Here is a 27,616-nt window from a genome sequence, read left to right on the forward strand (position 1 = left end):
TATCCTAGGCGATTGAAAAATTGTAGTTCTTTTGCCCAGATGACAAACCAATAACTATTTTAGCAAGTTTTGTTCCCATATTGTAAACTAACATGACAACCCATTGAGATAGGATTGGTTTTTGATAAACCAGAATTATAATGTGCAGTACCATGTGGTTGGAGTTCTTTTCAGATGAATATTCACACATCCCCCTTCAGATCCTTCAGAATTTCACTGAGAGATTCAAGGATTTCTAGGTTGTCAAAATGTTTATGAAGGAAGAAAATAATTGCAATATATATTGAAACTAACAAAATGAAACTGATATTTTCATTCTGGCGTCACGGACATGGCAGCAGAAAACTTTTAAGGGTGTTCTTAAATGAGGAAGTAGACTCCATAATGTAAGGATTACAAATTATACCAGTTCATTAGAAGCTAAAATAAGCTCTGAATAAAAATTAAACCAAGTGAAAACCTCATCTGTCAAGGCACAAATAGTATTGCTTTTAACTTGAGTTATACTTGGACTAAAATGTCATTTCTAGCATCATCATGAATTATCCTTCACGTTAATTCTCAAAATAAGCCGATTTTAATTATTGGTGAACTTTTATCTAAATGAATAAAACTCATTTAATTAGGCCTACATCCCAGTGTTAATCAAATCTTATGTAAGCGAAAGGAAAAAATCTACTTCAATCAGAAATGACCAACAACCTCTTCTGCACTAAGAATGATATAACAATACTTATTTTTAGTATTTCTGACCGTCTCGAGTTTCTTTATCTATGTATTTGGTCTAATTTAACAGACACGCTAAAATTAAGACAGAAGGAATTTCGTAAATGAATTTAATGATTTTTTCTTATGAAACTTTTATTCAAAGACGATATAAAAGCAATATAGTAATCAATCTAAAATAGTAAAATTGTTATAATTTTCGCTAAACATTTGAGTCAATTATTGAATTTAAAATTTAATATTGTAAACTTTCCCATTCTAAATTCTACTACTTCAATTGCATTAAGAGAAAACATATTAATGTTCTAGATGTTAAACAAAACACAATATTTAGTCGACAGACAAAGCCCGAAAACTCCCTTCCATTCCAAATATATCGCAATATGTTATAGATTTGCCCGGTCTCTTCGATTCATCTGTTCTCTTTCTGCTGAACTCAATTAGCCAATCTTCATGTTCCTTTATCGTGTTACACCATTCCTCTAGTAATGGAAAGGAAAAAGAAATATGTTATGAATTTGAATATAATGTCTATTACAGATAATAAAATTAGAATTATGTATATTCTAATTGTAATGCAGGGTAAGCATTTAAAAGTTCATTTTAGTTAGAGCATTCAATAAAAATATTTAACGAAACTTCCAATCCGATGTAACACAATAATATTTAAACATATGTAGTCACAATGCTGATCAAATGTTCAGAAGAATTAAACACAGTTAGAAAGGTAAATAAAATAACAAGTTGGAGCTTCTTCTTCTTTTTCGATTAATCAGAAGTAGTGCAATGGTAAGCATATTCTCGTATTTTGTCACTGTTCAGTCAACCAAAAATTACTTTGCTTAAATATAAGTAAATACGTAAAACAGAAATGGTTGAATGTAAACTGCTCACCCCTCGGAAGCCTTTGTTTTGTCGTTTGGTATAGGTTAAAATCCTGATTAATTAAAAGCGCTAATTGTACACAATTGACTTGTTCTTAGTTCGATCGACTAAGTTGCAATTTCTCAAACGTTAATGTTCAAATCTAAATGTGATTCTGTCTATTAATGGCAATATTCTTCATATGTGTTGGCTTTAAATCTTCTTATATATTGCACTCTCCTAAAGATATGCGTTAAAAATGTCCGAAGTATAAATATAATACGAATAGTTAGTACATAGATTATGCTTGATATGTAATATTACTTATATATATTATTTAAGTAACTGTTACGGTCCTCGTATTAATAATGCAAAGATTTATTTAATTTTATTGAGCCAGAGTCAATGTGCAACTGTACCGCGCACGCGCAACCTAAGACCGTGAGATTACCACAAGGCAAGCAGTAGTATCTCGTTAGTCAACTCCATAAGAACAGTGAATCGATCATAGTTTGAAGCCGTCGCAACTGAACAAATTTTGAAAGGGTAATCATCGCGCATCATATCAAGTGCGTAGTTTTTCATGTATGCCGTGCCACTGTGAATAGTATTATACGGAAATATGCGGCGCAGACTCTCGGGACCACCACACCAACACCAGCAGCTAGAAACCGCACTCTTCCTTGTGAGGATTTTCCGCCCTTATTGCATACTCTTCAGCATACGACAACCTCCGAAAACTCACACAAAACGTTCAATGGCTTGAAAGTACCGTACACCGGAGATGAGAATCAACCGGATAGATTCACATGGATTTACTACTCACAGCACAGCCGTTAGGAACAGCAGAGTGGACACCCTGAAGTCGTATCATGGGGTTGAGTGAAAAAGGGGCTGAAGGAAGTGTACCGCCGATTGGACCAGAACACTGAAATTTAGGCAATTCCCTTCTCTCACATCCCTATCCAGAGTTCAAACGCAAGCTCAATGGACTATTATGCTTTCGGACTTCTCAAACAGGCCTCTCCTATCATAGAGTTCGCAATATATCTGTCCTGTTCAAAGCCTACAAAGAGAAGTAGGATGCAATACCCATTGTCCAGTTGTAACGCAATCTTTTGCAATGGGAATTCCGATTGTGGAAACTAGTCAGTATAAATGGCCTCCAGATCGAACAGAACCGGTGGTGGAAACACATTTCGTAGGTAAGCGATACATTCAAATTTGTCCAATATAATTCAAACAACTTTTATAAATAGGAAATCACATTCATATTCAGCATCAGCACAATTATTTTTAAATAAAGACAAGCAGGTAATTAAGTGACTAGTGGATATTAGACACGATTGTTAACTAATAGGAATAATAGTTACTTACATACTGAGACAACCTTGTACTATAAGTAGATTTGTCCCCTAAATAAACATATACTTAGATGATTTGATGAAAAGAATTGATAATCATCGTATAGATTGCGTGAACACTGTGATCTCGTTTTAAATTATTATTACAGTTTGGTAAGTTATAAAGTAATTATGATAATAACTTTTCAGTCATATTTTTTCTGGAAGTGTTTAACATAAGTCATTAACACGTAAGTTACAAAACGTGTATTTTTGTCTACATTTACAGAAAAATGGATCTACATTCAATTAGTTTCAGTAGTAACTAGTAAAAGCAAATATCTCGAAATGAATGACAATACTTTACTACAATTTTATACTACGTTTCTTTTAGCTGAATAAAATTAGTGTATGGTTAATCTTATAATATAGCCTAAAGTATAGGTTATAATATATGCTAAATTAATTGAAATAAATAAGTTACTATAGGATATATTGGAATACATTCCTTATAACATGATTAATATCACAATATAACCTGGGGCGGCGGTGGCTCAGTCGTAGAGCGTGTGGTGTTTGCGGTTCCGGTTTCGATCCCAACCCCCGCCAAGTGAACTTTGTGGTGGACAAATACCGTATGCGTTGGTTTTCTCGGGGTTCTCCCATTCCTCCCACTTTCTTCATTCCACCATTTTATTCATTACTCATCTTCACCATCTCCTTTAGCCTAACCGGCATAATCGTGGGACGTAGAACTCAAAGATTTCATTTTCATTTTCACAATATAACCTATAGTAATTCCGATAAAAACGTTTCCAATGTCACAAATATTAATCATATAAAGTTCTATGTTACGTTTGTTTACTCCAATTAAGCGCTTACTGCATATATCTAGAAATTAGAAAAGTTAAAATTATTTTATTTGATATGCTATCGACAGTCAGGATTATGTAAAATAATATTTTTATATTTGAATTAATATAACTGTGTTCAAATATGACTAATGTATTACTTAGCAAAGACTAATTTCTTTCCAGAAAAAAATTCTGTTAAACAAATATATTGCATTCTAATATTGATCAACAGAACTTTATGTAAAGCCTATCCAATAAATAGACGACGTTAATTTATTATGAAATTGACAATTGTGTTATGACAATATTTCACACAGAGAAAGGTCTTATTTTGCTCATAACCGGCAAGTCATGTGATTGTCGCCTGCTTCTGCTTCCGTCATGACAAAAGTTGTTGAGCAAGGATACTGCCTTCAGTCACATTTACGAAAAACAAGATAAAAGAAGATTAAATAGGCAGTTCGTGCCCATTGAACTCAATCTTCTTATTGGAAGCGGAACTCTCAAAGAGTCTCAACATAACGAAATTGGTAAGGAGAAAAACCGAAATAACATTTTTATTTTACTATTGTGAAACCATAAATGTCGAATACGTACAGAATAAAGAAACAGTTAAAAAGATTTAGTATCATGATATTCACTATTCTTACTTAATACAATTTGTTGAAAACGCTAAGATTTCCGGGCATCATACACCTAGTAGATGCATCACGATAACACTTCAGTTATCAATTTTATTTTTCTGAAGAGTATTCCCATAGTTTGTGAAGATTGTACTCTCAGTGTATAAATTCCAGCGAATTATGTTTATTTTATTTCAAAGCCTGAATGAAACAATATTATGCGTATCATATCAATGAAATGAGAGCAATTCTAAAGAAAACTTCCAAACTTGCTTTCAACTATAGTATGGTCATCAGATACAGTGATCGGACGCTGCATAGAAAATTCGTGCAATGAAAGTGATATGGAATTAAAACTCGTCAATTTTGTTCTTTCTTCATATCGTTCTATGTTAAGATGCATCTTGATTGTTCATCGAAATTTAATGTTCAATTCATCACTGAGATACTGTGAAACATTAAAGGGCCAATCTCCCTACATTTGCTTAGTGCTATTACAAGGGATCGAAGGTGGGACCATGTATACCAAAGGTACATACTCTAACATCCGTTGGCAAGTATTATGACAAAAACTATTGCAAATCATATACTGGCAAATGATTTTAATGAAATATACTGACGAACTGTAAAAGTTTATACGAATTGTTCATGATATATTTCACGTTGACGTCTGATGCAATACAGCAAACGATATTCCAAACACAAGAAGCCGTGGAACGGGCAGCCTCTTATCCTTTAGAATTCCCATGGACGCATTCCATATTCACTGACGTCAGGGCTTACCTTTGTCAACTTTGGACCCACCTTTAAATCAGAGCATATCTGAGAATTCTGTTCGCAGTATATTTCGCAATTATACATATTTAATAATCCTTTGCGCATCCATTCCACATTGCTGAGACATTTCTGGATGGTGCATGTTTGGCTTTCTTTACTTGTGTATGCGCCACCATTTCAGTGTTCCTTGACTTCGAAATAACACGTGTACAATGTTATTTTTAAAATTCTTTTGAGCAATCATAGCTCTCAAACTGTACATTTTCCTCATAGGTCCCTGTGAACTATTGTTCTTATAGTTTGCGGGTATGGTTTGTTAACACTCTATATACGATTAAGCACTTACAAATATCTAAGTTCAGTACTAACAGGCCCAAACTATATCCCTGTAGAAATTAAATAACGACCGACTGAAAGAAAATAATTTGTGAAATTATTAAGCCTAAACTCTTTCATTTGCGCGAATTTTGTCAAAAACATAATGTTTGAAATATATAAAAAGATAATTATGCCTTTTGTGTCTTATTGTTATGGTACACTGTCTCTTACTTTTCAAATATGGAGACTGAAGTATTTGAAAATAAAATCCTAAGGCAAATATTCGGATGCAAGATGGATGGGAATGCAGAATAGCGGAAACTTTATAACACACAACTATCCTATCTTTACTGTTAGCCGAACATTGTTAAAAGTTATTAAATCTACAAGCCTCAGATCAGTAAATGGAATGAAAAAATAAAACCACTTAAAAATTTTTAACTGAAACCCTAATCGGACAAAGACTATTAAGAAAACATAGACGTAGATATTAGAACGATATTAACATGGATCTCTCATAAGTGGGAGAACAAATTAGGTATTGGATCTAGTTGGCTACGGATAAAAGTCAGTGAAGACCTTTTGTGAAAGTAGCATTGAACCTTTGGGTTCAATAAGTTATAGAGTTAGTTAGTTAGTTAGTTCCATGTATAATTGAATTTTTCTTTTCGTAATAATAAATTCGGCCTTTGATTTCGTTCATATCACACATATATGAAATAGACTGTAAAATAAAGAGAGGATTCAATGCATTTGTAGCAGGAAAATATTTAACAAATACCAAATGAAGTGCCAGAGAAGTAGTTACAATATTATGACTGAAATATATATAACCTAAATTAATTGTTTGAAATAAATCAGATAATTACCAACAGTTTGGACTGTAGTTATCGAGGATGGGAAGCGACAAGAAGCGTGTGAGTTAGCTGAAAAATGAAGATCGGTAATAGCAGTTTAGGAAAGTTCTAGTACCAGTTTAACGACACATAGAATTCATCAATCCTCTTAAAGCGCTATCAATACAAATGTGATTTGGAGACTGTTCGAAATACAATTTAACTTAAATAAAAATGTTAAAACTATTATTTTCTACGGTGTTAAATAATCTTACCATTTAGTTTCTCCATTGTTCCAGCTTTACCTCCATAGTCATTAGGGAGACTGTCCTGAGGGATTACGTCGTAAATCATACTATAATCCTCTCCCAAAACACAAGTCTAATAAATAAAAAATAATCAAATAATACATAACATTTAATCACATACTCAAGAATCTTTCATATTTAACATTTAGCTTTTTAGATTATGGTCACTTTGAAGTATGCAGATTGAATCACTTTTTTAACTGTGTCAAAAATATCCAAAGCTTGAAAGTGGTAAATGTAGTCAATAGTTTTAATTTCAGCATATTGTGTTCATTTCACAGATTTCTTAGGATTAAAAATAATGATTGTTTTAGTTTAACCTCCCACGATAATGCAGCAAGACTAAGGGAGGCGATCCTGATGATATACCATGTAATATCTTTCAATGCAATGATTTGACGCACACAGACGTACAAGAAAGAGAAGGAGGATTACATATGTATTCAAAGGAGAAGGATAGTAGAAAATCGTATTTGTTAGATATATATTAGCAGACACATACATACTTCTAATGTGTTGACTAAATTTCATCATCTTAGGATCACAGGTCCGTTTGGAGATCTTACACTGAACCTGATAATTAATAAAATAAGTACAATATTTACCATGAAAGTAAAAGGGAGCGTCATGTTGAAGTTTTCCTTATTTCTTGTGTATTTAACACAAATTATGAGATCACTTTGTTTTTCGTTTTAACTAATCAAAAGTCAGTGTCTTATAGTAGTTTGCTCCAAATCATATTATAATATGCCACATTTATCTGTTAAAAATCTTACATATTGTAATATATATACTTACGCAATTGTCATTTTTATAATTTACTAAAGCTCGCTTATTCCATTAATACTGTTTACAATCTTTAAATAGATTAACTAACAAAAATTGTATTTTTATGTATTTTAAAAACTATTTACAGTTAAACAATGTACATGTTGATTCATGTAGTTAGGCTTGTTTTCTTTATGTTACAAAACTTACTCTTCTATATTCTAATTAGTCAACTGAAAAAAATAGGGCAGCTCCATAAATGTAGATGGGAAACATCCATTTTCCGTCATACCTACTTCCAATAAAAAAATATTCTATGTGATATTGGACAAAGTGATAGCAAAGTGATAAATTCAGCTTTCTTACAGAAACTTCTTAGCTAAATATAATTGATCTAATGAAACAGGGGTGGTACAAGAATTTTCAAAGATGTTGAATAGATATTATTTTTTATGTTTCTTTATACCTTCTTCAATTCAACTACTTCAAACAACGTTCCTAGCTAGATACTGATTAGCACCACATGCTCAGCGACAGTAATTTACAGAGATAGTGATTACAGAAAAATCCCATTCTTCTTTATAACTAATTGCATTATAACTTACGTTGTATTATATGTCTAAGGTCTTTTTCTAATTCAAATTGAAGTCATTTCCCTACCTATTTTTATTTATGGAAGCTAATAATTCACATATTTTTTTCGTGATAAATGTTTATATCAGCAAATGTTTATGTCGATATGCTCTATTTTATTTCAGCTGTTGTTACAGCCACAAATGACCAGGATATAGAAGAAAGGAGATATTGATAATGACGAACAGTAGGAGCAGCTGATACATCGAAAATACCAAGTAACAATGCAATTCAATTGAATTTTTCTATTGCAGACGAAATCTGATGGAGAAAGTAACCATTCTTTGCTCTGGATTTCTAGAGTTTATTATTCCACCGCATGGCTGGAATTCAGTTTAATTATCACCAAATTCCGTGTGCGTCGGGTTCCTCAGAGTTCATCCGTTTCCTCCCAGTTTCTTTATTCTGTCCTTTCATTCATTCTTATCACCACTGTCTCCGTCAGCCTATCTGGCATTTTAGATTTTGTACTGGAACGTAAAACTGAAATATTTCGCTTCTTATTTCAATATTACCAAATGAGATTCATTCAACTGACTATTTTCTGCAATTCACATAGGATTCTTGTACTGACAATATGGTCGTTTCATTTTTTTCAATATTACCAGATGAGATTTATTCAACTGACTATTTTCTGCAATTCACATAGGGTTCCTGTACTGACAATACTGATGTAAACACCTAAAAGTCAGATAAATGTTTCAAATATGGAAATTAACAAACACTAGATTTCGCATGATGTTTCATATAATGCCGAATTTTCTGAAATACATATATTTCTCATGGTTGAAGTACTGATTTTCCAGGATTATAATTAACCCTTCAGTAGATACCCTCACAATTGTGAGTGCTGCTTTCAGTGTGGCAAAAATGTCAATCAAAGGATTTTAGTACACAAATTAACTACAAGCACATTTGTTAGTATCTGAATGACAAGTTTTCAGGTACTGAATTCCCACCTGTTGAGTATATTGGATATCACAACGTTAATGAGTAATGTGTTCTGCGGTGTTGAAGAAAGCCCTCGAGAACCATAGTTTTGAAAGTCTATTACTCATCGTCTGAACTGTGTTTTGTAAGTGTATATGCCTTTTATTATGAACTAAGATCTATTCCTTCATTAGGGCAATTTGTTTTGTCTGCAAGGTAATTATCAAATTGGTGGGAACGTCCTAAATTTTGACCAGCACAATTGTGAGGATAGCCAATAAGGGCAAACTTTTTTTTGTTCAGAAACCTAAAAAATTTTTTCTTTGTTTATGAGAACGAAAATTTTGGTGTTTTTTTTAAACAACAGAACCAATATTGTTTTTATTCTTTAAAGGATTTTTCTTTAAATTATTCTACTAGTACAAATTCAGTAATTTCGTGTAAAATCTTGGTTTGAACAGACAGACAAAAGGTAATACAAATAACGTTTCTCATTGGTCTTAACACCGTGCGTTGAAGTGTATTGTTATTTCTTCTCCGTAGTAGCAGTATTCGAGGTCTTCTCACCTAATTGCTTTTGATTGGTATATAGTACATATTTCGTCATTCACACGACTATTGCAAGTTGAAATTGTAACCACCGAAATAATAGCAGTTGCAATAGCTTGCTTCTTTATCTGGAGTGATCTGAAGTATTTATCACATGTAACAACTCCAGATATAACTTTTCCATGTGTGAAAAAATTCTAGTTCTCTATAAATAGCTTTCCACTCAAGAGTCATGCAAAGAGAAGAAATCGGTACTCTTAAAAATATGTGCACATTCTGCATTGGACCACATATGTTATATGTCTTTGGGGCAAGAGTAAAAGTGGATCTGAAAAGGTAGGGGGCGCTTGACATCACGCCGTCCCCCATGCCTATCTCTGCCCATTGTAGTTTTTTACAAAGTGAGGGGGTTCGTTATTTTGGAAGTGGGGGAACGACATCCGCGCGCTCTCCTCCTCACCTTTACCCCCCTTTGAAGTAGAAAATAGTTCCAATGTCGATTATTATGAAACATTTTCTGAACAAAGTGTACTAATGTAAGCCAAAACTACAGAAATAAATTTATTTATTTACAAATACACAACTCAAAACAGTCTAAGTATCAACAAAAAAAGGAATGAAAAGTATTTTCTTATATATAATAGGCATTTTTGCATCTTAAATGGCTACCCTCACAAATGTGAGGGTATGATTTCTTACGCAAAATGTAAATTTTTCTGGATATTTTTCCATATTATGTTAATATGACTAACAAACAATACAAAAACAACAATAAATACTTTTTTGGTCCCGAAACAAAATTTAGCAGTGAAAGGGTTAAACTAAAGAAACTTTAAAGTGAAAAGTGGCAAACTGCAATAAATGGAGCCATATTAATTGCAAAATTTTCTTTATATCTATTTTTTGTTTAACAAAATGTTGCTTGAAGGACTTTCATAATTCAATCGTCAGGTTTAAGAAAGAAATAAGAGCAAGAACCAAAGTATTGAGAAACAAAGCAAGAAGAAAATAGCTTATAAGCATCTAGTTCTCATCCAATAACCATCAAATTTGTACTGAAATTTTACAACACAGAAATACAGAAATAGACACTGTACCACTCACGTATAGAGAGAAGTTTAGAAACTATGTAGAAGATAAAGTAGAGTACAAAATGTCATATTGCCACCTTTTCGGTCTTCATTCCCTCCTTAAAACTGACGATTCAATGAAAAAAGTCGTTACACTTACGTCTGTATGTTCATTGAATTGTATACGCTGTAAAATATAAATAAAAAGAAAAAGACTTTTAAAATTTTTTTGTTCATTAGTATTTTTTTTAATCCTTTCTAACTCTCTGGAAACAAGAAGTAATTTCTTAACTATGAAAATAAAATCAGGTTTCAAAGGCTAAAGGTAGCTTATAAAGAAACTACAATGTCTAATTAATATATCACGGTTTCTAAGCTTTGTCATCCACCAACTGGAAACGTTATTCTGTGATTGTGATTTTTTAAACAAACAACTACCTTCTGATCGGCATTTCATATAATATGTCCTTCTTTGCTCTCGTATGATCCAAATATCTCGTCGTCAATTTGATAATTCTACTAAGACGCTATCCCATCTCAATGTATTTCATAGAGTCGGTTAAAAAAGCGAAAATTATTGAATATTCTTTTGCACAGGTGAGAACAGTTTGGTATTAAATCTATACCACCTCTTATCAGTATTCCCTGCTCCCTTATTCTGCAAACAGTCCAGGTATTGCTCCACTTTATTTTGATTTTGATAATGGGATTACGGAATTATAATGACGGAATTGTGACACTGGCTCTACGTTGGCAAAAGTGTGTTGACCATTAGGTCAGTTCGTGGGAAAATAATTATCGTTCTCTCTAGATTTAAATTCTAGTGATGTACATTTCTTTATTTTATGGAGATAACGCTAAGCGTTTTTTAAATAAAAAGATAGGTGGCATTACGTTTCAGCATGCCGTTGTATTCCCAAAATTCAGTTTAAAATATTCCACGACAACATATCTTATGATGAACATCGATAATATATAAAAGGAGAAGAAGGAGATATTTAAACTCATCCAAAATTTCAAGAGGGGTCCATCAATGGGGTCCTAACTTTTATGAGGATCTCCGAAACTGACAACTGTGCGATTTGAAGTTCTCTAAACAAATGTCTGATACTGTAGCTTCATGCGAACTACACTACTTCATGCGAACTGTACTTCTGTTTATTTCTTCCATTAATAGGTCTGGCCTTTGTTAAAGATGTTGCGTCGTGTATTAGTTACACATATAGTATCGCCTTTAGTGGTGTCTATTGATTGATTCAAGTAAAAAAAGAAAGAAAAAACAATATAAAATCAGTACTTCTGGGCGATGGTAACAAATTTCAAACTGCTGTACCGATTGCTCATGCAGGTAATTTAAAGGAGATATTTGGTCTAGGAATTAATTCGTGCGGGTGGACAAGAGATGGCGCAACGAACGGAGCGTCCCACAGTTCCGTGTATCCACACATGTGTTGCAAACCCCTGTCATCGCGTATCGTTCGTAGTATAGGGCAGTGGATTAAAGCGTCAACAACACCAGTTTGTAGTTAAGTGAACATGGCGCAATTTGTGCCTGATAAAGTGTTTTTGCGGGGTGTCCTGCTGCATTACTTTAACATGCAGAAAAGTGCGACTGAAAGTCATCGAATTTTGGTGGAAGTGTATGGTGACCATGCTCTAGCTGAGCGAACGTGTCAGAAGTGGTTTGCACGGTTTAGAAGTGGTGATTTCGGCTTGGCAGACCAAGAGCGAGCTGGACAGCCAAAAAAATTTCAAGACGAAGAATTGACAGCATTGCTCGAGCAGGATTCGTGTCAAACGCAGGTACAACTTGCAGCAGCATTAGGCATTGATCAAACAACAGTCTCCAAACGCTTGAAAGCCATAGGAATGATTCAAGAGATGTCACATTGGGTTCCACATGAATTGAAAGACAGAGACGTTGAAAGACGAAAAACCATTTGCGAATTGCTGCTTCAACGACAGAGCAGAAAGGGGTTTCTGCATCGAATTATTACGGGTGATGAAAAGTGGATCCATTACGAGAACCCTAAACGAAAAAAGGCCTGGGTGAAACCAGGTGAACTAGGTCCATCACAACCAAAACGAGATATTCACTGTGCAAAGGTTATGCTGTGCATATGGTGGGATATGAAAGGTGTGGTGTACTATGAGCTGCTGCAACCGGGTGAAACTATGAATGGAGAACGTTATCGACGACAATTAATGCGTTTGAAGCAAGCTCTGGCCAGAACACGACCAGAATGGGAGAACAGACATGATAAACTTATTGTTCAACATGATAACGCTCGCCCACATGTCGCAAAACCGGTCAAAACCTATTTAGAAAATGTCGGATGGGAAGTTTTACCCCACCCGCCGTATTCACCAGACGTTGCTCCTTCGGACTACTACTTGTTCGATTGCATGAACAACGATTTGATTGGACAGCGGTTTACTTCTTCAGAAGATATCGAAACATGGGTCTCTGACTGGATCGCTTCCATGGATGAGGACTTCTTTCTCCACGGATGCCGTACATTGCCTGACATATGGGCGAAAGTGGTGGCTAGCGATGGACAATATTTTTCTTAAGGTATTTATGTATTTTGTGTTTGTACTACAGCTTCAATGTGTGCGTACCAACCGCACGAATTAATTCCTAGACCAAATATATGAGAACTTCAAATTATTTTGACGTATCCTACATGGAAATTACAAACGAAACATATTTGAAGATCTCAAAGAATTTTTGCCTAGTATGCATTTCTGATAAACAAAGTATTCTTTCTTTCAATGTGAGTGGAACAGCAGAGGCAGGGAGAAACACAATTGTGCATAAAAATGTCCTTCTATTATGAACTCCTCTCTGGACAGAAGAATGTGGTGATCACTCCACCTGTTCACCTGAAAAATGTATTTAAAATCAGTCCATACACTGCACAATTATTTAGAACTTGTCAAATCTTAGCGAAATCCATGGCTAATCTGGTAGATCATGTATTTGCAACAGGAATTTCAATAGATCAATGATACTGAAATTACGATAGTAATGTTTAAAATAAAAACTAAGGAATTGAATTATTGCAATTTCGTTAAAGTGTTATTGGAAGTGACTTAGTTTTCAAGGAGAGTCTGCAATAACTTTTTAGGCAATCATAACTCAGCGAACTGTCGTGGTATTATATGAACTTCTGCGATCATAAGAATGTATGAGATGTAACATTCCACTGCATTCCTTGAACAATTATTTGGACTTCCTCAAGGATAAGCATGATGCCGCTAGCGACTATCATAGTGGAGAATGTCATTAATATGCTTCCAAAACCGAAAAGCGGTATCAAGATAGAGGAACTACTATAATGCTCTCCGACTATTTTTGGACCTTATGAAGAGATACTTTTAAGCCAACGTTTTGCAGAAAATTGGAAAGGAAGTATTATAGATACCTTTTCCTAAGTTGTATTTAATTATTTCTGTTATTTCTTCTCTTAATGACACATTTTTCATCTTTCATGTTTAGAATTAACGCCTTACCTCGCACTCATATTTAGTTAGAATAGAATCACAAAATTATGAAGTGTGCCTTTTTCTTAACCGGAATCTATGCAAAGAAAAGTTACTCTACTGGCCTTTTTTATACCTGTATGATGAGTTTCATATAAATATTTCCAGAGCAGTACTCGCATCGTCTGGGGCGCTAATGCATGTAAAATTTTAAATTTTATTAAACATTCAGAATTTTTCTATTTTTAATTTACAGCCATTGGGTCTCCTGTGCTCAATATGCACGGATAACTAAATCGCATTGGTACTTTTTGATTGGATTTGTGCAGTATATTGATTTAATATTTCTTCTTATATGATTACTATCGGAGTTATAGTACAGGCATTTAATATAAATTCGACAATCCAATATTTGTGGTTTCTCCCAAGTGTTATGTGAAAACTAAGGTTGATGGGGTAAAACAATTTGCGTATTTGAATAAACGTAAATATTCTCATCAAAATTATATACTTCATTTGTTTCACAGAAAAAAAAGTTTAACTTTGAAATTCAGTGTAATCCAGATTATAATACAATGCCGCGTATTTGATTATTTCATTACAGCTAAGACAGTCATAAAAAAGAAAACAAAGTTTTTCCACATTACAAGAGTTAACTATTGAGTAGAGGAAATCCAATACAGAATTACAAGAAACCTAATTATACACGCATATTTTATTTAAAATACCAAGCTGGGACAAATTTATTTACTTCGACATAATGAGATATCTACTGGATCTTTCTGCATTATTGACAGAGTAGTAGGTAGAGATTTCGGCGCCCGGGGTAGTAGAATTCGGTGCCTCCTACACTCACCTTACCGCCTTTTTTCTTTTTCTTTTTTTTTTTTTTTTTTTTTTTTTACAAGTAACAAAAGCACCTTCTCTTGTTATGCTGCGCTGAATTTTTATCAAGCTGGATATTTTGTTAAACTTGACAAAAGTATCTTTGACTGTATACAAATCCACTTTGGAGAACAGTTATGGAAATTTACAACTATTTACAACGTTTCATATTGTGGATAAGATATGAAATGATAGTTCAATACAGTAGAAACTATGTGGTTTTAAAATGTTTGGAATGGGTGATAGCATCAATTCCCCGTAATAATTGTTAACTTTTGTAATTTTATTCTGTATGTGATCACATAATTTGGATTTTAATTCCGATTATTTCGCGGTAAAACATGTGTTGTGAAAAGTAAGGTAAGTTCAGAAGGAGGCTTCTTTACGAATTTTTTAATATTGATCGTTGAAGATTAAAAATATATTTAATGTATGACTCAAAATCCAAAATATAATTAGGCTACTTCATGTGTTTGAAATTATAGTAATTACTTAATTTCTTAATGAATGAAAATTCTGAATTTAAGGTTACTTATTATTAATTAACATATACACGAACTCAAATACACGTTTATATATATTGTATGTAAATAAATAAAAATAATCACAAAACTAGATACGTATGCACAAAATAAATCCTGGCGATACAATTAGTTGATGGAGAAATAATCCCAATAATTTCCTGCAAATTGGAATCATTTCATATGCCAATGGAATTTTTAAAAAATCACTTAATAGTGATCAGCATTTGAAAAAGACGAAATTCGTTAGGTTAAGTTCTGACCCGTTAAGCCCGTATTCTACAATTGCTTCAAGGTCGAAAATGATATTATTTCCTTTGTTTACGATAATTTTTGATATTCCCGCAAACAGCAACTGAGTCTGTCTCTTCACTCCTCTCATTTCGCATACCTTCATTCTCACCGTCGTGATTATGATTAGTAAGCCTACTATTGAGTAGAGGAGTGTGATTAACTAACAAAAGTAATAATCAGCAAAACGTATTTTAGACTTTGATCGTTTCTGATTTTGGAAACGCCCCTGTGTACACTATAAGTCGTTACTTGGCGGTATGCATATCACATCACCATTAAGAAATAATATAATCACCATATAATAACATTCTTTAAGTAATAAGTAAAAATTGTTGTGACTTCTATTGAAATGTTTAGATTGCGGAGGAAACAAGAAAATTTTTTAACAAATCTATTTCTTTGCACACTGAAAACAGTATTTATTTAATAGGGCGCCTACACTTTTTCGGGGCGTCGCGTCGTTTACTCACTTCCAACACTTTTTCCTTCTTCTTGCTCGTTCGGCACCCTCTTGCTATAAGCGCCAGGGGCAATTGCCCTGCTCCTCCCCCGGCTAGGGTCTGATGATTGATCAATTTTTATATTGAACCGAACCGATCAACTTTATTTGAACCGAAAGTGTTCAAATTAACCATTTCCGGTTTTAACACTTGTCGCGATAAAACAAAAATTGTAATAGCTAGCGACAAGCAATTTTCTGGAATCAATTCAGGGTTTTAAGAGAACATATCGTCATAACCTCCTTCATTCTTTTGTAACCGGAAATGCTTGAAATTTACTACTACTTTCGGTTCCAATACATAGAAAAGAGCAAAACTCATAAAGCAAAAACTATAAAATATATCGAGAAGAGGTTTTTCTGAAATCGATTTAGCGTCCTAAGAATAGATTCCATCTCCTCCCTTAACCCTCTATTCAAGCCGGAAGTGGTTCAAATCAACCATTTCTGCTTTCAATCTTTATCGCCATAGAACGAAAACGATAAGTGATAGGTAATAATGACTTTTTGATACGGATTCAGCATCCGAGGAACAGATTCTATCTTTGATCTTACTAATCTATTCCAACCAGGAGTTTTAGTTGTGCCACTTGTTGTATTGAAGTTTGAGTATATAATCTCATAATTCCAAGAAAAGATTTCAAGTCATGTCCACTGGTCTAGTGGCTAGCGCGTATTCCTTTGATGCACAGGGTCCGGAGTAGGAAAACATTAAACGTGCTATGGTGGTTCGGATTCAACTTTAAAATGTTTGTCCACGTCTCATATAGTCTCGCTCGATACTGAAAAGGGACGCTGAACTTCAATAAACAACCAAATAAAAAATATTTCATCTTAATAGTATTCTTCTACTGAAGTTAGTAGCAGTAAAAACTAATACGAAAACGAAGACCCACTATTTAAAATTTGAATTCTCGTTTCATGAGATTATTATAGTCAGGTACTTAGTTCTTTGTCCTACCGTATATAAAACCATTAGAACAAGTAAACCATTCAATAATATTTTGTTAGTATTTAGTTGACTATTTTTGAAAGCAATCAAATGGTTTTCGATACTGGCTTAGTTAGTTATACAAAATAAGAGAAATGAATGGCGGATCTTACTGAGAAGTCTTTGGAATCAGTATCAGTACATATAATCACTTCATGTTTCATATTTTGTTAAAATCAATTGATAAAAGTCAATTTATTACAGAATTACCTGATCCTATCACGATCCGTTTATACAGGATCCTTCTATTTTTTTTTTTTTTTTTTTTTTTTTTTTTTTTTTTTTTTTTTACATTACAAAATATATTGTCGGGTTAACTGCTGTATCGCCGGACGAATTTTAGGAAATTTACCGGTTCAACTGGAGAATTTATTTAAGTTTATGATGAAGAGGGATTGAAAGTCAGGTAAGGGGAATAGTAAAGGCTCAGAAAGTGATTGTATTTGGTGGATGTTTTTGATGTTGTAAGCGGCACTGTATGAGGAGGCGGATGGACTATTTCGCGGAGAGGTACACTTGTTTTACTACACAAATCCAAAGGTTGTAAAACGTACAGAAAAATTGGAGCAAATCTTTAATTTGCCCATTACATGTCGAGAACAGAACCCAACCAATCACTGCGGGGCTTCTAACCCGTTCCTACTACTACTACTACCCCTACTACTACTACTACTACTACTACTATTACTGCTACTCTTACTCCTACTATTTATACTATGGATCCGTATAGTAAAACTGCGCACCTAATAACATAATCTAACGTAATTTAATGTAATCCAACCAAATATAACCGAATGCAGTATATTTTGCTCATTTTTTTCTATTTTCAAATTGGTCCGGTGATATAGCAGTAATGCCATATTGTCGATAACACATTAATAATCATTATTAGTAAATAATTATTTTTTAATATTCTGTAAAATATAAATTTTACACTGTTTACCTTTGTGAATTATTATTTCTAATTTATATCCCTCAAGAACCGAGAACCAAAGGTCTCTGCATAACAATATTTCGTGCTGATTGTGAGCTCCCACGCGTACCAGACTCGATAAAGTCTATGACCATATCAACTGTGGCCAATATCGGATGAGTTTAACGTGTTTTAATGAAATTTCTTGATTTTGCTAAGTTCAAGTCCAAATTTTCTGGACAGTATTTTGAGAAAAATAATACTGCTACCAGCTACTCAGAGCATCAAAGCAACTGTGTACTGTCAGCAGTTGAGCCGTGTCCTGAATCACAAAGGGGTCCTCCTGTTACAGGCCAACGTTGAGCCCCACGTGGCTAGGATGACCTGGGACATCATTCTACACTTTGGATGAAAAACACTATTGCATCCACCATACTCCCCGGACATTGCACCCTCCGATTGTCACCTGTTCCATTCCTTGGACAATCAGCGTAGAGGACGCCAGTTCAAATCCCTAGTAGAGGTGCAAAATGCACTTGATACCTTCTTCGCTTCACGGCCCACCAAGTTCTACTGCAATGGAATACATGGGCTTCCAAAACGTTGGCAGAAGGTCGTCGATGCAGATGGAGACTATTTCTAATTTTCCAGGTATGTCTTAGGTTACATGTCTATGTTTGAAGGTGTTGGGTGAAAAAGCGACAGATCTTTATTGGTTACCTTTATAATTACTAAGCTCGTCAAGATCTACCACCTTGGCAAGTTTGGTAAAAATGGGATGAGTTCCATCTTTCGCGCTTTTATGAAATTTCTTAATTTCACTGATTCCAAACCTAACATTGATAGCTAATAACTGAGGAACAAAAAAGTCTGTGCACCATAATATTTTATACTGAGCTTCCATGCATACCAAGCTTGTCAATATTTACGATCCTACCAACTTTCGTCAAGATCATTTGAGTTTAATCAAATGCGACTTAGTGAAATTTCTTGATACCACTAACTTAAAACCCAAATTTGATTAGCAATAACTCTGGAACCAAAGTCCTAAACACCATAATATTTAACGTGTGTACTAAATACATCGCAGTCCATAACCATACTAATTTTGGTCGTGATTGGATGAGTTTCGTCAATAGTAGGCATTATACACTATCCTTTCATTAACTCCAAATCCAAGGAGGCACGGTAGCTCAGTGATAGAACGCTTACCTCTTGTGCATTTGATCCCACATCAGGTAAGTTCGTGGCAGACAACATCGTGTTCGTGGATTTTCCCGGGGTATTCCCATTTCCTCCCACATTATGATTTCACGAATTATGAAAACTTTTCGAGAAATGAAAAATCATGGAAAAACGGAAAACGATTTTTTTTCGAAAAACAAAAAAATGAATATTTATTCGATAAAACGAAAAACAATCTTTTTTTTGAAAAACGAAAAACGAAAAATGAAAATTTCGGAAAACGAAAAACGAAAAATTTTTCGAAAAAACGAAAAACGAAATTTTTTTGAAAAAACGGAAAACGAAACATTTTTCGAAAAGCGAAAAAGGAAATTTCCGAAAATCGAGAAACAGATTTTTCGAAAAAGGCCTAGTCGACAGTTCAGCGGAGGCTCCTCAACATTGTTGTGGCTGCAAGCACCTCCGTCAGCCAGATCTTAATTACTCAATATCAGAAACGTCTCAAACTGGAATTGTCGAATGTCGTTTGAACTTCTTCGTGTTCATACTGAGTGACATGGAGTCGTGTTTTCTATTGAACTACGTTTAAAGTGAATATTGTGTATGCATTATATGGTATTCTGGTGAGAAGAATCTGAAAGTGAATTTTCAAACATCGTAGTGGCTGAAATACATATATGATAATATGATATGCAATTAGAGTACAACGCCTCTACAATTAGGATACAACTATTCTACAACTCCTCTTCAACTAGAGTACAATTCGATGGTTGTGTGCCGAAGGGGCGTAACTGCTGTTTAAGTACTTTTGAGAAAATCTAGTTTTTATTTTCACAATATTTTCTCAATGTATTGTTATCTGAAAACCATATTTAAGTTACACTTCAAGTTTAGTTCTGTCACAACAAAATTCAATCCATGATACATGTCTTCGTAATATTAAATTCAGAATATCAAAATTCGACAGTTAAACCCTTTGGCTCTCAACCATCGAATTAGGATAATATTGACTGCTTCGTATTCAAGACAAGCTCGCAATGACCGTTATATTAGGAAATGTCTAGAAACCACTGTCTCATTATTTTTTCAAACAACTAAAATGTTATATTTCAACACAACATAGGGGGTCTATTAAGAAAATGGGTGGCGGAATTTGTAAATTTTCTTTACAGAGAAATCTTCACGGCTGCTCACAGACATAAATGTTCGCCTGCATTCCAGACATTGAACACATTGGGTTTATATTTGATCAGTACCGTTGTCGTCATGACCATCAGACAGACAGTGTGATTGTTTTGTGGGTTCGCATACATGCAGCGCGGCAAGTGACTCCTTAGGAACACATCCGTCAGCTTGATTTGATAACACTGCATACTAAGGCTCTCATTCAAGGATATAAATATTTAACGCCATATCAATTTATCACGGTTACAGTTCGTATATAATTCTGAAATTTCTGTATAGATATATGATGAATCAAAGTACAGAAGAGCCGGAATTATGTGAATCCCAACTAATCGAATTCCGGTTTAAACGAAATGGTCCATAAAAAGAAATGTCCAAGCGAACGTTTCACATTTTAAATAGTCCGCATTGTAGTGTACAAGAGAAGTACCTGGAATAAACGTTTCTGTATAGCAATCAATATAAGCCTTTATAATTATAACCCTGTCCTTCATGCTTTTACTACTTTACATAGAGGTATTATGTTTCATTTTGTGGAATGTTTGTATAATCTGAGCTCCGATTTATTCAAAGCTAGTCAAATCTGATAATCGCTGCTTACTATAACAAATTAAATTCTACACACATATATCTGTTGAAGTTGGAACTTTTCACAAACATGAATATATTTTATACTTATCAGGATACATTAAAATTATTTTTCAATGTAGCATATAACGAAAACATGACAATAAGATTCTGTTGTTTAATTATATTTAAACTGAAGTATTACCCGCTCTCGAAGTTTGGGAGGAAGTAACTTCAGGATCACATTCATCAAATGCAGTACCACAGGCGTCACGTTAATGTAAAAATGCTTTTGGTGCCTCTGTGGATATGCTTCCTGAAATTTGACAAGTACTTTAGTACGCATGATAAAGGCATTTATGAAATTGTGATCTTAAGGTTGTACATGAATTAAACCATTCTTCACGTACTGGAATTTTCAGTTCGCAAATTTATTTACTGTGTAGTATTACACAATCAGGATTCAATTAAATCCGTAGATTAATTCAACGATTATTAATTTATACCAAACAAAAATACAAATAATTTTCCAATAAAATTTAAATAGGAATACAATTTATAATCTTATATTTCCATTTTAAATGACAAGGTTGGTACGTGATTTTCTTATTTTGTAATTAATATTATTTCCGTGATACTCTTTGAAATAATTTATCATTTCTAGAAGTATAATACGTATTCAATTGTGTATGTAATATTCAAATTTGGTCTTATATAATTCGGAGATTTGTACTTTCTAACCCTTATGTAATATAAAAACTTAAAAGTTCGATTAAGAATTACATCAACTTTGGTTTTATTTATATGATGTTATTGTAAAATGCAAGATATATTCTATTTGCTTTCCTCTGTTTCTCTGTCTCTGTGACGATAAAGTTTAATTAGCAAGATTTTAGTAGAATTCGCCAAATACGTTGTTTATGAAAAAAAAAACTTAGGTACTACACGTTTTCATATATGAAATCAAGCTTTGTAAATCACTTCAAAATTCAGCTGTATTGAATTGTCCACAGGTATTTTCATCTCTGGTGTGTAAAGGAACTATTGGACCCACTGGAATTTTTTAAGTGTTTACTATGTTTCCCGGAAACTCTTGACCTATCATACAATTTTGAATAGTAGTCATATTGATGACTGATGTAAGAATGCTCTCTATATTAGGATACAAAGTTTAATTGTGCCTTCTTGATTGTTATATTCAGTTGAATTTTGTTTCATCGTATAATGAATACAAACTCAAATAATTAGTTTGTTTAATAATTTTCTTAAAATGAATTTTTCTGTGGACAATTTACTACAGCTAAGAGCTTAGGTAGTTTACGAACTCAGTATCACATGAACATTATATCAATAATTAGAGACACATAAAATGAACGTACCAGGAGACATGTCATATACTTCTTGATTTTCGAAGGTGATAATTTTATGGTATGCGCGAGGCTAAAGTTACACAAATCAACCACCATTATATGTCCAGTGTGAACAATATTCAATCGGTATATAACATCGTAGTTCAGAGCAATTCTCTTACATACAGCATCGGGAATATATTCAGTTGGATCCTTCGGAACAGTCAGAACAGTAACTATGCATCCATTAGTAAGTTTCTTCAAGGGAACAACCCAACTACAAAACAAATTGAAAATTAGTTTCACACTTGGAAGTTTTAGCAAAGTTAAATAACATGTAGTTTAGAAGATGTAGTTAAGGAAGACAATAATTCCTGTGCCGTGATAATACAATCAAGGTTTGACTGGAATTGAGTATATTCCTCATGTGCCATTCTTGGAACACCCGGAAAAATTTTCCTGTGGATTTATGTAAATTAATGAAACACTCACGTAAACCTGTCCTTTACTGATTTTAGGTGCTCCAATTTAAGTAGTCATAGCATTTGGTACTAAGGGTGTATTCCATTTCTAATTTTCAAATATTTTTCATTCTTAATTTGTTTCTTTGTTTTCATTTGTTTCTTGAAGCGACCTTCCGAATACTCATATTTACATGTTTTGTTACGCACTAGCTCTTTCATAGACAACTGAGTTGCCCACTTGTATGAACTGAAATATAAACCAAACAACTGATTGCGTAAACCGATACATTTTTTCTTCTGTTTTTCATCTTTCAACACACACATATTTTCTTTGTAGTGGAACGGGGCAACCGGGACACAAAAAATATGTAGAAATATAAACGATGTAGGCTATATTTGACGTAGATCCGTGATTATAATTCAAACCACAGTACCTACCACCTAGAATTTAACCCGGTCTTCTGTACAGACAGCAAAGTTCTAACCACACAGGTACGAGGAATCCCATGAATGTATGTTTGTTTTTTTTCGCCAATATATTTTCCTTCTTTCCTTTGTGGTTGAATAATAATAATAATAATAATAATAATAATAATAATAATAATAATAATAAACATCGATACGCACTTCAATATTCAACGAAGATGCAGACTATTCATGAATTGCAGCATTAAACTCTCTCACCCACTGTATTCTCCTAACATGTCTCCCAGCGATTACAACATTTTTTCTTATCTCAATCACTTCCTAGTAGGATAGCTTTACCTAGAGACCATTGATTAACCTGGTATTGAATGTTTCACTTTCTTACCTTTAGAGTTGACAGTCATCGGTTGAACATTTCACACACAAATATCTAACATTAACAACGTTTCTTCTATAACTTCGTAATATTGTATTATTTCTTTGTATTATTGGTTAGGCTTGTTTAAACACTTTTCTCTTTGCTTATTACCTATACCTTGGCGATGGATAGAAATACACTAGCTCTCACCGGGAATCAAATCCAGAACCAATGCACTTGAACCATTTGGACACAACGAGGCACATTTAAAAACAAGTTTTAATTTTGTTAGGAAAATTGTGATTTAAAAATATATTTAAGAATGGGTGTGGATGAAACGCACTGAATTTTCTCGTTCGAATTTTTTAAACTGGCTCGTGTTAGGCTGCAGCTATTACTGAAACATTTATTTGGGAAATGCGAATAAAATAATGTGTTTTGGAAAACTTTGTTCGAAGCAACTTGCGTCCAAAAGTAAAGTATCCATTGGTCATATTTCTATTAGAAATAACTTATGTCATATATTAGAATTATTAAGGAAATAATCATATGTGAACTATGAGCAAAAGCGTCTGAGTATTTTCTAAAACAATCGTCAAAAAAGTCATCCCCAAGAATAAAATATTCCTTGTATATCTTTTTAGGACAAACGAGTTATGCTACTGTATTTATGAAATACGAACAAAATGCCTGAGTCGTTCTCGAAAAATCGTAGGGTAAAACTTACTCAGAAAGTAATATACCACTTCTAGCTTTTTAGGATGATGGAATTATACCATATCGTTAGGTTATTTATGTTTTACGGGTGCTTAATTTGAAAAGTATTTTCAAAGAAAGCTGTGTTGTTAAAGTGAGATTTTTGGGATGCTTTTAAAGGTAGAACGGGTTTTGGGACTGGACGACACCCGTTTGATTATAAGAGAAATAAAAATAAGGATGTTAGCTTTTTTGGAGAGAGAGAGAGAGAGAGAGAGAGTGGGTAGGCGAGAGGGGGGAGGAAGAAAGGAAGAAATTTGACGTTACAGTACCTGTGGCTTCATTTTTTTGCTGTTTTTTTGCTGTTTTTTTGTTGTTCGTTCGTCGTTCTGTATGTCGATAACCGAATTACAGATTGTTGGTTCGTTTTTAATTTACTCTCGGTGTCCCTAATTGACTGCCGTGCACTCTCGGACTGACTCCGTTGACAGTCTTTTGACAACTCCACGACTGAGTCCTAAGTTGACTTTGAAGACCGACTCTCGACAGACTCTGGAGACTAACTTTGATAAGCGACTGCAAAGACTATTTGTGACTTTTTTTCGGGTTGGAGAGAGTATTTAAAGACAAAGATTTGTTGGTAATCCTGCTGACTTCAGGCACGTGTAGATGAGATGTTTTCGTCTCAACAGGTACTCATGACTAGAGATGTGGGTCGAGTAAATACCCAGTGGGTAGGTAAATAAAAAATGGGTATTTACCCGGGTATTTACCCCTTTTGTATTTACTTACCAAAAAAAAATGGGTATTTTTCTGAAGTTCAATTATTTTGAAGTTTTAAGAATTGCTAACCATACCAGTGACCTTTTCTAATATTTTGGGGTTTGTCGAGCGTGTTTTCTCATTCATTCACTATAAATATGCAAAATAATAACCAATTGACCCCGTTCATGTGCGGTGTAGGTTTGCAAGCAATTTTGACCATGGCCCATCCGCGATACAATTTTGGATATTATATGTTATTCTAGGTTACAACGACATCTAAAATCTATTTTTTAAAATAATTTTCTCGAAGAACTTCCTCATAAATGTTTCACAGACAACTAAAACAACCGTCATACGAATAAAAGATAAACGAAAGCTAGATCATATATCTAAAGCATTGCATATCAGAGGCTACAACTAATTGAATAAAGATGACCAAAAATTATCAAAATCTTTCCGAGTCGAACATTATAGAGGTTCAAGTTAATCATGAAAAGATGGTATCTTATGTCTACTAGTTTCAAGCTTAAAACAACATTTTGGAGTAATTCTAATGAAAGGAGAAAGTGAGTTTGATATAGTAGGTATAGTCGCATTTATTATACGAAAAAAATACATCCATTTCCATAAAATATACAGGTTTTTCTTGACTTTTTATGGCTTCTTAGGTTCAACGTTACTATTTCGGATTTTTGATAGAATCTTCATATTGATGTTTTTTAAAACAAATGCCGACGTATGGAACCTTAATGAAGTCTTACAGGAAGCGTTGAAGGAAAGCAGTGCCAAAGCGATCTTCGTTAGTAGGTGTCCCCTGTCACTTGTTGATCACCCTTTGTGGGTTGATTTTTTTAAAAAGGAAATTCATCCTTCATATTCTCTCCCATCAAGGTATCGCCTGGTTACGAGTTACTGGAATGTTCAACACAGTCAAATGCAAGAGGGAGTTAAAATGAAGTTAGAGGAATCAAGAAACCGTGATTATTATTATTTACAGTGTGATGGTTGGAGCAACTTAAGAAATGAATCTTTCAGTTATTTCGACATTTTAAAACCTGAACTTGTTTTTGTTGATTTCGCGTTGTCGAAAGAAAATAAACAAGATGCACATAACTTGTCTCAAGAGATTATGAATTTCTGTAAAACCATATCCCTGAAAACTTTTTAATAATCATAGAAGACAACTCGTCCAACATGAGAGCAGCTTTTAAATTAATAAAACAGAAGTATCCTAGTATAGTATCTTTGGGTTGTCTTGTTCATCTTCTCCATTTGCTTTGTTCTGGCATAATCGGATTTCCATCGGTAAAGACATTACTGGGAAGTGTAATTGATGTTAAAACAATCAAACATAGCCATCACCTGCAAGCACTATTTACACAAAACTCAAGGGAGAAAAGGGTTATAATTTCGTTAAAGTTGCCTGAAAAAACAAGATGAGGGAATCATTTACAATGCCTCCAAAGTGTGCTTGTCAATAAAACCGGGCTTCAGAGGCTCGCGTGAGTGAGGAATCGTCATTACCTTCAGAAATCAAGAAAATGCTTCTTGATGATGTACTCTGGATTTGTATTGAAAACCTTGTGGCAAGTTTGAAACCTATAGTGGATTTGATTAATTGCTTCGAGTAAAATGAGTACCAGATAGACACTTTACACTCAAAATTCCAGAGTCTTCATCCAACTCTGACAGAACAGTTAGCTCCATCATTCCTTTCGAAAACAGAAGAACAATCAATGATGGAAAAATTCAAACAAAGTAGTGAACCCGGCTTGGGTCCAATTCATCTGGCTGCAGATCTCCTCAATCCCACTTTTCACGGCTGCAAATTGGCCGCTGAAGAATTGCTGGATGGAGCAAACTTCGTTTGTAAAGTTGGAAACCAAATGGGATTGAATTCTGTTTTACTGATATCACATTTGACTGACTATAGGGACAGGGAAGGAAATTGGGCAAGGATGTTTTTGTGGGACGGAGTGGAACAAATGAGCTCACTACTTTGGAGGAGAGGGTTTCGAGACATCACTGAATCAGCTGATGTCGGCATTCGAATCCTTTGTGCTCCGGTTACATCTGCAGGCACAGAAAGAACTCTCTTTACATTTAGTAAAACAATAAATCGTTTATCATTGGAAAGGACAGGAAAACTAACATATCCTTCTTATAACTGGGAGCTTTTAAACAAGAGATTGCCTAAAGTTTCACGGATGCAACACTCAGGACCAGGATCATCAAGGAACAAGTCACCACCGGTTGTCATGGAACAGAACAAAACACCATAGACATTGGAAGAGGATACAGAGAAATGGGTGACAAAAGGAAATGAAGAAGCGAGTTATAGTGATGTTGATATTGAAGAATTATGTGATGATTCCGACTCTGATCTTTCCGTTGATTCTGAGTAGGACGGTAAATTTTGTGGTCGTTTTATAG

The 27,616-nt window shown here is 34.0% G+C and overlaps 1 protein-coding gene across 1 annotated transcript; it reads right to left on the reverse strand.

The window, feature by feature from the left end:
- Positions 1-929: 929 nt before the first annotated feature.
- On the reverse strand, positions 930-21,471 carry LOC145692363 (alpha-tocopherol transfer protein-like). Its single transcript, XM_081767660.1, has 3 exons — positions 21,331-21,471; positions 6,617-6,722; positions 930-1,208 (listed from the first exon to the last, which is right to left on the reverse strand). Exons 1-3 carry the CDS (start codon positions 21,469-21,471, stop codon positions 1,057-1,059), a joined length of 399 nt encoding a protein of 132 aa, XP_081623786.1. The 3' UTR covers positions 930-1,056.
- Positions 21,472-27,616: the final 6,145 nt, after the last annotated feature.

Source organism: Thermobia domestica, chromosome 8 (genome assembly GCF_964235325.1).
Source record: "Thermobia domestica chromosome 8, izTheDome1.hap1.1, whole genome shotgun sequence".
Taxonomy (NCBI): Eukaryota; Metazoa; Arthropoda; class Insecta; order Zygentoma; family Lepismatidae; genus Thermobia; species Thermobia domestica.

Coding starts and splice junctions, on each gene's coding strand:
- LOC145692363 (XM_081767660.1), bottom strand. CDS start 21,471: ATGCGTACTAAAGTACTTGTCAAATTTCAGGAAGCATATCCACAGAGG. Junction 6,723..21,330: donor CTCCCAAACTTCGAGAGCGG/GTAATACTTCAG, acceptor TTTATTTATTAG/ACTTGTGTTTTGGGAGAGGA. Junction 1,209..6,616: donor AACAATGGAGAAACTAAATG/GTAAGATTATTT, acceptor TTCCATTACTAG/AGGAATGGTGTAACACGATA.